Below are 10032 nucleotides of genomic sequence, written 5' to 3' on the forward strand. Positions count from 1 at the left end.
GTCAACAGCAACCCTTATGAACTGTTGTTTGTCAACAGCAACCCTCACTTATTCTAAGTTACCTTTGTTTTAGCAGAATGCCAAACAGAGCATTAAAACCCTGGTGACCTGTGTTTAATTGTTAAAGTCATGACCGGGTCCATCGTGACCAGCCACACAAAGTTATAAACAGAAGTGATACTGATACAGTAAATGGTTAAACATTACAAAACTCTTTCTATTGAAGTTCTAAAGGGTGAGACAGCGTTTTTAGTCTGTACTCCAAATTCCTATTGCTCCCTCTCTCCCACTATTATTCCCAGGGGTGAAACTTTGGTTTTAGAAGTGGTGGAGACATATACAGTTGAAGTCAGAAGTTTACATACACTTAGGTTGGAATCATTAAAACTTGTTTTTACATTTACATTTACATTTAAGTCATTTAGCAGACGCTCTTATCCAGAGCGACTTACAAATTTTTCAACCACTCCACAAATTTCTTGTTAACAAACTAATAGTTTTGGCAAGTTGGTTAGGACATCTACTTTGTGCATGACACAAGTAATTTTTCCAACAATTGTTTACAGACAGATTTTTTAAAACTTAGAATTCACTGTATCACAATTCCAGTGGGTCAAAAGTTTACATACACTAAGTTGAGTGTGCCTTTAAACAGCTTGGAAATTTTGAGAAAATTGTGTCATGGCTTTAGAAGCTTCTGGCAGGCTAATTGATATTATTTGAGTCAATTGGAGGTGTGCCTGTGGATGTATTTCAAGGCCTACCTTCAAACTCAGTGCCTCTTTGCTTGACATCATAGTATGCAAGTATAAACACCATGGGACCACGCAGCCATCATACCACTGAGGAAAGAGACGCATTCTGTCTCCTAGAGATTAACATACTTTGGTGCAAAAATTGCAAACCAATCCCAGAACAACATCAAAGGACCTTGTGAAGATGCTGGAGGAAACAGGTAGAAAAGTATTGATATCCACAGTAAAACGAGTCCGATATTGACGTAACCAGAAAGGCCACTCATGCAAGGAAGAAGCCACTGCTCCAAAACCGCCATAAAAAAAGCCAGACTACGGTTTGCAAGTGCACATTGGGACAAAGATCATACTTTTTGGAGAAATGTCCTCTGGTCTGATGAAACAAAAATTGAACTGTTTGGACATAATGAACATCATTATGTTTGGAGAAAAAGAGGGGAAGCTTGCAAGCTGAAGAACACCATCCCAACCAACATCATGTTGTGGGGGTGCTTTGCTGCAGGAGGGAATGGTGCACTTCACAAAATAGATGGCTTCATGAGGGAGGAAAATTACGTGGATATAATGAAGCAACATCTCAAGACATCATTCAGCAAGTTAATGTTTGGTCGCAAATGGGTCTTCCAAATGGACAATGACCCCAAGCATACTTCCAAAGTTGTGGCAAAATGGTGTTAAGGACAACAAAGTCAAGGTATTAGAGTGGCCATCACAAAGCCCTGACCTCAATCCCATAGAAAATTTGTGGGCAGAACTGAAAAAGCGTGTGCAAGCATGGAGGCCTACAAACCTGACTCAGTTAAACCAGCTCTGTCAGGAGAAATGGGCCAAAATTCACCCAACTTATTGTGGGAAGCTTGTGGAAGGCTCCCCAAAATGTTTGACCAAAGTTCAACAGTTTAAAGGCAATGCTACCAAATACTAATAGAGTGTATGGTAACTTCTGACCCACTGGGAATGTGATGAAAGAAATGAAAGCTGAAATAAATCATTCTCTCTATTAATATTCTGACATTTCCCATTCTTAAAATAAAGTGGTGATCCTAACTGACCTAAAACAGGGAATTTTTTTCTAGGATTAAATGTCAACTTCCGACATTAACTGTATCTCCCCGGCATATTACATCATTAATGCAGCAGCATACAAGACATTTTTGGATTTGTTGTGCTCACTTGAACAGGAAGGTGGCGTAGCGATCCTTCGTGGATGCCCCACCACCACAGAAAGCACTGAGCTAGGCTGAAACACCAAACATTTCTCCACCTTTCTGTCCCCCTCTCATTTATAAGTTTCTATTTCAATAAAGAGAGAAAATACTAATAAATATATATTTGTAAAAACATTTAATTTCAAGACTATGTACTAGGTATATGTATATGTGGTGACTGGGACACAAATAGAATCATGTTTTTTTACATTTAAATGTTGTATATATGAGAGGTTTGGTGGTGACTTTCTGAACTGTTATAGTTAGACCAACAGTTTAAAGTAATACAGAAAATATTGGTATTTGAGTTGTGATTGCAGTATATTGACCAAATTATCAGTAAAGTTGTTGATGTATTTCCCCTCCAAAATGAAAAAGAAACAATCATTTAAGAGATATTAGTTTAAAAATACCTTAGTAAGTTACATAGTATATGTAAGTTACATAGTACAGTATAAGTTCCTGCTGTTCTCTCCTTCCCTTTTTCCTTTTCTTCAAATCTGGTCTCAGCCGGTCTTCACCCTCACCACAGTCACGAGACCCCGCCTCCTTCCATTATCACTGTGACAACAGAATAGAATGGCCTTGAGACCAAATATGTTGGATAATAAAGGTAGTTCACTCAGGCCATTTTTTAAAATGTTTTATTGAGCCTTTATTTAACTATGCAAGTCAGTTAAGAACAAATACTAATTTACAATGACTGCCAAACCGGGACGACACTGGGCTAATTGTGCGACGGCCTATGGGACTCCCAATCACGGCCGGTTGTGATACAGCCTGTCCCATAGGTAATGCGTTCTTGACTTCCATCGGGACAGAAAATATTAGGGAATGGGATGTTTCACTTCCTCTTCCGTCTGCTTGAGACTCCAGATTGCTGAGTCACAACGACAAGCCAGAAATACAGCCAGTGCATAGCCTGAGTCGGTCCACATAGAATAAACTTGAGGTTATTTGCGCTCTTATGACAGGAATAAGAGTGGGAAGGAGGGAGAGAAATAGGAACATGTCCCCTAAACATTGAAATATCATTTTTGGCTTTTACCAACAAATATACAGATGAAGTCAGAAGTTCACCAACATTTTAACTAAATACTTTTAATCACTTTCCCAATTCCTGACATTTAATCAAAGTAAAAATTGCCAGTCTTAGGTCACGACTATTTTAATGTGAAATGTCAGAACAGTTATTTATTTCAGCTCATTCCATTGGTCTGAAGTTTACACAAATAGTATGTTGTAGCAGTGCCTTTTGTTTAACTTGGGTGAAACTTTTCAGGTAGCTTTCTACAAGCGTCACGCATTAAGTTGGTTGAATTTTAGAGTAAGGGTGTCCAATTTTCCCAGGTATCCCTCTACAGTCCAAGTGCCTTAGGCTTATGGCTCAAAATATGGAAGTGAATTGAAGGCTACTCAAGTATTAATTTGAATGAGCAATAGGTGTCATGCAAATATACCGATTGCAAATATTGTCCTTCAACCATCAACCCTGGGATGACCTGTGGGTCATTAGATTGCTAGTAGCTTTGCTCACAGGTTCGAATGACCTAACTTAAATGCTCAGGTTAAAGGCGACGCCGATTGTAGCGAATTCAGTTACCCATGTCACAGTTAATGACCTAGATGTTTTATGGCATCTTAGACATGGCACCATTACAAGTTACATAATAGCCCTTATCAAGCTCACGTCAACCTAGTATGCCCTCAGTCACTGTAGTAGGACTACAATTGTCAGTATTTATCATCTCTATAGAGAAATGAATGCCCAGATGGTAGACTGGGCTCATGGCAATTGGACAAAAATATATAAGCACAACAAGTATTGTCAGTCCCATGTGACATTCAGACACAGTAACAAACTGAATCCAGCTCAAAAACGGTTTTATTTCTCAGCTTGAATATTATGAGAATACACACCTAGTGAAACAGATCCTTGTGTTTCAGGTATTGAAATGCACAGTAAGACAGCACAACAGAATAGTACAAAAATCAGCAACTTGATTTTTACAATAAACCTCCCTTCCAATAATAAATTTGTCAACATAACAGCTGTTATGCTCTCCCCTTCTTATAAATGCAAAGCCAGCAGAATAGAGCAGGAAGACCAGGACTCCTGGTCTGAGGCTGGAGGCCTGGGGATGGAAGTGGTTTAGCTCTGGCCTCCCAGGGTGTGCTTGTCAAACAGGTACTCTGCCATCTTGTTTTTGACAACATCCATCTTGGTGAGGTTTGTGATGTAGTCTCCCAGCTTCTTAATGGCCTCCACCTGCTCATTCAGGTAATGGGTCTCCAGGAAGTCACACAGCTAAAGAGGGAAAACACAGGTCAGAAAAGAGAATGAATACAGACTATTGTAGATACAGTAACACACAAGAGCCTGGTGGTAATGGCATAAGTGCAGACAGACAACTCAATGAGGTGTTCGCAGATGTCTAACTGCTGCATTGTGTGTGTATTGTATGCGTGTGAAGAGGCAGGTCACACAATCCTGTGTCATTAGTTAGCAGACCTAAAACAACCTCAACGTCACCCGAGACAGTACCTGTATTCTATGTAATGTTATTACTTACATGGGGGTCAACCTTGTCAGAGGCAATCTTGTGCAGGTCCAGCAGGGCCTGGTTCACATTCTTCTCCAGCTGCAGAGCACACTGCATGGCCTCCAGCCCATTGCCCCACTCATCACGTTCTGGCTTCTACACCGGACAGAGTGAACACAGGAGGGTTAGGGACAACTAGCAGAGGTTTCAATGCATACCTACCAACAGTCACCACAGTTAGCCAGTATATCTGGCACATAAAGGGATCAACAAAATGGAAATAAGTTAACAAAAAGATGGGGTCAATTTGTCACTTCAAACAACCACATGCTTTAGTTTATGAAGCACACCGGTTGTGGCTCAGTCGGTAGAGTATGACGTTTGCAACGCCAATGGGCATGGTTCACTTCCTGCTGGGGACACCTATACACAAGATGCATGCATACATGGCCAAGTCAATTTTGCCATGCAGCACAGAGACAATGTAGTTTTAATATAAACTAAGGGCTTTGCCAAACCAGAAATACACATTTTAAAATATAATAACTTCCCCCCTATTGTTTGGCCTTTGAAAAGAAATGCTTAGGACACCATTCAAATGACGTCAACCCTGTACTCATAGGCCTACAGTAAGCAGTCAGGCCACATTTTAGCAGCCTTGCTCTAATACCAGGGCAGTCACTTAAGGCACACCTCAATGAACTCACTCAGCATTAATGACTACTCATTCAAAATAACTCCTATACTTGAAGTAACAGTTTATAGATTTTTAAAAATAATATAATATATGCTATTTAGCAGACGCTTTTATCCAAAGCGACTTACAGTCATGTGTGCATACATTCTACGTATGGGTGGTCCCGGGGATCGAACCCACTACCCTGGCGTTACAAGCGCCATGCTCTACCAACTGAGCTACAGAAGGACCACCTCGAACCATAGAGTTCTTCATTTGTCCCTATAAGATGAACCATTTGGGTCCACGAAGAACCTTGAACTGAGAACTCAGGTCTATGTAGACCTTTTTGCTATCCGTCTACAATTTAAATGTGTTTTTCGACGCTCAGGCGCTCACCTTGATGTCCTGGAGGAAAATGCGTCCACCTCTCTTGTTCTGGAAGGAGAGTAGCTTGTCGGCGTGCTCCCGCTCCTCGTCGCTGTTCTCCTTGAAGAAATGCGCGAAGCCAGGCAGAGCCACATCGTCACGGGAGAAATAAAAAGCCTGGGTGGACAAACAAAACAGGGTGGTTAGAAGAAAAAAAAATGCCAAACGTGACTCGGCACTCTGTTCATGTTGTGGCAACTAAACTTGATGACAAAAGGTATGAATCAGTCTAGTCCGTAATCTATTTGGTAACCTGACAATTAACCTGTCAAGTAGTTGTTACGCGCTCTATGAAAGGCAATATAGATTGTCTATTAAAATTGTCTAGGCCAACAGAAAAAGGTCTGGTGAAAAAAGACATTTAGGCCCAGGCATAATACACAGGTAAATCAACAAAACTGGCATCTTGGTAGACTCCTTACCATTGAAGTGTAGGTGTAGGAGGCAAACATCTCCAAGTTGATCATCCGGTTGATGGCAGCTTCGCAATCGTGGTGATAGTTCTGGCGGATCTGAGACTCCATTTTGGCAGATTCTTTTATATCAAAATTAACGGTACAAAAATAGAGTTTCGTCGACTATTTTGCTATTACAGTTCAAGTAAGTGTTACGTTATCTATCCGGAATGTTCAATATTGGGAGACGAAGGCAGAGGCGTTCCGTTCAATCACTGTTGAAGCAAGAACTTCTTCATGCGTCTTCTCAGACTTGTGAACTAGAAGGAGCCTTGTTCGCTCTATTTATTGTTCCAAACGGAATGCGTCAGTGGAATCCACCCTCACAGAGCGTAGCCAATCACCTTTAGAATATCAACAGGAACTAGGCGGGTCATTTAAAGACGAGCCCACTCATACACATGACCTGAAGCAAAGAGTATTTATTATATTGACAAGAGATCCGAGTGCCCACTCTACAATGGAAATACATGTGGCTCAACGATTGAAGACAGGCAAGATCAGGTGGGACCATTCTAGCCAATGAGAGTGCAGGTACGCGTGTGAACAACACACAGAAGGACACGTCGTTTTGCTCAAAGTTGCCGGAATGACACGTGCCACGTGCATCCACACGTGCATCCTCAAGTCATTTTGACACTGTTATATACCTCCACACAAAAACGGGTTTAACTCACGCTGACAGATTTTGACGGAGTAAATGCTCTCGCCTCGACATCTTCATCTTAGTCTGTTTAAAAAAATGTACTTTGTTCTATGACATGCTTGGCATTTCTTTTTGACTAAATGAAGTGTCATGCTTAAATGATGACATGTAGCTCGATCTTCTAGAGTTCCAAAGGTTGCTTGTTTGAAACTCGTCACAGACAACAGTTACTTTGCCACTACTTAGCATGTTAGCTAATCCTTCCCCTAACCATAACCCTTTAACCTAACTCCTGACCTTAACCTTAGACCTAACCTTAACTCTTAACCCCTAGCCTAGCTAACTTTAGTCACCTAGCTAATCTATTTTAATTGTGAGATTATTCAAATAACCACCCTTTGCCTCGATGACAGCTTTGCAAACGCTTGGCATTCTCTCAACCAGCTTCACCTGGAATGTTTTTCCAACCATCTTGAAGGAGTTCTCACATATGCTGAGCACTTGTTGGCTGCTTTTCCTTCACTCTGCGGTCTGACTCATTCCAAACCATCTCAATTTTGTTGAGGTCGGGGGATTGTAGAAGCCAGGTCATCTGATGCAGCACTCCATCACTCCTTCTTGGTAAAATAGCCCTTACACAGCCTGGAGGTGTGTTGGGTAATTTTCCTTTTGAAAAACAAATGATCGTCCCACTAAGCCCAAACCAGATGGGATGGTGTATTGCTGCATAATGCTGTGGTAGCCATTCTGGTTAAGTGTCACCAGCAAAGCACCCCCACACCATAACACCTTTTCCTGCATGCTTTTTGGTGGGAAATACACATGCAGAGATCTGTTCACTCACAAAGATACAGCTGCTGGAACCAAAAATCTCAAATTTTGACTCAACAGACCAAAGGACAAATTTCCACCGGTCTGAAGCATTTACTTGGGCTGCAATTTTTGAGGCTGGTAACTAATGAACTCATCCTCTGCAGCAGAGGTAACTCTGGGTCTTCCATTCCTGTGGAGGTCCTCATGAGAGCCAGTTTCATCATAGCGCAGTATGTTTTCTGTGTCTGCACTTGAAGAAACTTTCAAAGTTCTTAAAATTTTCCGGATTGACTGACCTTCACGTCTTAAAGTAATGATGGACTGTCATTTCTCTTTACTTATATGAGCTGTTCTTACCATAATATAGTGTTTTACCAAATAATGCTATCTTCTGCATACCTTGTCACAACACAACTGATTGGCTCAAATGCATTAAGAAGGAAGGAAATTCCCCAAATTAACTTTTAAGAAGAAGGCAAACCTGTTAATTGAAATGCATTCCAGATGACTACCTCATGAAGCTGGTTGAGAGAAAGCCAAGAGAGTGCAAAGCTGTCATCAAGGCAAATGGTATCTTTTGAAGAATCTCAAGTATAAAATATGCTTTTTTGGATACTACATGATTCCATGTGTGTTATTTCATAGTTTTGATGTAGGAGTAGGTGTTCTTAAACTTTTGACCGGTAGTGTATACATATTTTTTTGTTGTCTAATAAACAGTCCAAACAGCCTACCCTACCCACTTTTGCCTCGTTTTGTATCACATTCCAATGATAAAACTGTGGAGGGGACAAAAATGCATGTCCCCCCTGTCCTCAGTGAAATTAGCACCCCTGCTTATTCCTGTCATAACCTTCTGTTGGTTCTACTACAGTATGGAATGACTCAGGCTCTGCCCTGGCTGTATTTCTGCCTTGTCATTGTGACTCAGCATTCTGGAGTCTCAAGCAGAGATGGAAGAGGAAGCAAGACAGCCCACTCCTTAATTTTCCCCCAATGGAAGTCAATTAACTAAGCTGACCACTATCACATTGCTGTCTGCTTAAGGAGCCACTTCCTAAAGCAGACAGTGGTAAATGGCCTGAGTTTAACTATCTTCATTTATCAACCATTGTTTGTCTCGAGGTCAGTCTTACTGTATGCTTAAACCGGTGTTGCAAAAGGCCTGTGACATACCTAGCATTCCTTTTCTTTGCGATAAGTGACGTCACTTTTTGACTAAAGTATGTGTAATGCTTAGGGAGAGATAGTATTCCATGATTCAGATCAGGAGGATTGAGATTTTGAGTCATTTTCATGTTATCACAAAAGGACAAATGTTCCAGTAATTGCTGTCATCTCAACTGTTGTTAGTCAGCTGCAACCCTCACTCATTCAAAGTGACCTTGTTCTAGCAGAAGGGTCAACTTCAGGAGTGAACGTTATTTATAATAAGGGTTGCACACAGAGATAATCGGACATCTCTGAAATGGAAATGGATGTCTACCTTCAGCAAATTATATTTGACCTAAACATTCCCTGAACGCTTGAGAAAAAAACAAGTGACACTCCTCATGCCCCAACAATTATTAAAACTAAGTGGATTACAGAACATCCTTACAGTTTACCCTCACCTCTTGGAGACACCAGAGCCTTAGACATGTTGTTTTAGAAACTGTTCTTCGTCCTGTCAGCATTACATGGCAGCGCAGGAATGTAGATAACGCAGAGGTCTGCAGGGCCGGAAGGTTGTGTGTTCACAGAACCCTATGGACAAGAGTAAGGGTGGAAAGATCTAATTTCTAGTAAAAGCATTGCATGAATCTATCATCCTATTTGCAGGTCAGAGAAAAATGTGCCTTTATAAACATATTATGCAACTCTATGTAATTTTACATATTAGCAGTATATTTTTTAATACTACACAAATTACTACAATTACAGGCTAAGAATGGACATCGAGATAGCCCTATGTGTTCATCTTATCCAGTGATGACCTGTCATTCTGAGCAGCTTTGTTTTTCAGGTTTAGCTTTGTCTGAGCCTCACCTGTTTTGCATGTTAGTTTGGCATTAATAATGTCACATATCAGTTTGCAAACAATGTACAAAAAAGAAAAATCATTAAGTTAATAAAGCCGCATACAAACATGGTCTCTATTTTGCTTTCTTGAGAAAGTCAGCTCCAAAATGCATGTGTTTCAGCCTAACTCAGTGCTTTCTGTGGTGGTGGTGGGGCAGCCAGGAAATACAAAGTGTAGGGATTGGTAGTGTTCTCTTCTTGCACCGTGATTGGCTTAGTGTTCTGTTACTCATGGGGACTCTATGTCACAGCAAAATCTACGGGGATAGCTTGGAAATTCAAGCCCCTTGGGTGCTGCCATATAGTTACACTAGAAGTGCCCATCTAAGAAGGCTCAAGGTCATTGGCCACAGATAAAATGACGTAAAATCACATATCTACCGTAGCTTTGATTGGACTGATCATGTCAACATCAAAATTTCTAAAATTTAGTTAGCGAACTAGCA

At 40.8% G+C, this 10032-nt stretch overlaps 1 protein-coding gene across 1 annotated transcript; it reads right to left on the bottom strand.

The window, feature by feature from the left end:
• Positions 1-3830: 3830 nt before the first annotated feature.
• Positions 3831-6335, bottom strand: LOC123999286 (ferritin, middle subunit-like). The gene is made up of 4 exons (XM_046304896.1): positions 6034-6335; positions 5582-5728; positions 4537-4662; positions 3831-4271 (listed from the first exon to the last, which is right to left on the bottom strand). The coding sequence occupies exons 1-4, from the start codon at positions 6133-6135 to the stop codon at positions 4116-4118; spliced, it is 531 nt and encodes a 176-aa protein (XP_046160852.1). The 5' UTR covers positions 6136-6335; the 3' UTR covers positions 3831-4115.
• Between the last annotated feature and the right edge of the window lie 3697 nt (positions 6336-10032).

This window comes from Oncorhynchus gorbuscha, linkage group LG16, assembly GCF_021184085.1.
Source record: "Oncorhynchus gorbuscha isolate QuinsamMale2020 ecotype Even-year linkage group LG16, OgorEven_v1.0, whole genome shotgun sequence".
NCBI classification, from domain to species: Eukaryota; Metazoa; Chordata; class Actinopteri; order Salmoniformes; family Salmonidae; genus Oncorhynchus; species Oncorhynchus gorbuscha.

Excerpts from the sequence above, each read along its gene's own strand:
- LOC123999286 (XM_046304896.1), bottom strand. The coding sequence starts at position 6,135 with ATGGAGTCTCAGATCCGCCAGAACTATCACCACGATTGCGAAGCTGCC. Across the intron at positions 5,729-6,033 it reads CCTACACCTACACTTCAATG|GCTTTTTATTTCTCCCGTGA; the intron begins GTAAGGAGTCTA and ends TTGTCCACCCAG. Across the intron at positions 4,272-4,536 it reads CTGACAAGGTTGACCCCCAT|CTGTGTGACTTCCTGGAGAC; the intron begins GTAAGTAATAAC and ends TTCCCTCTTTAG.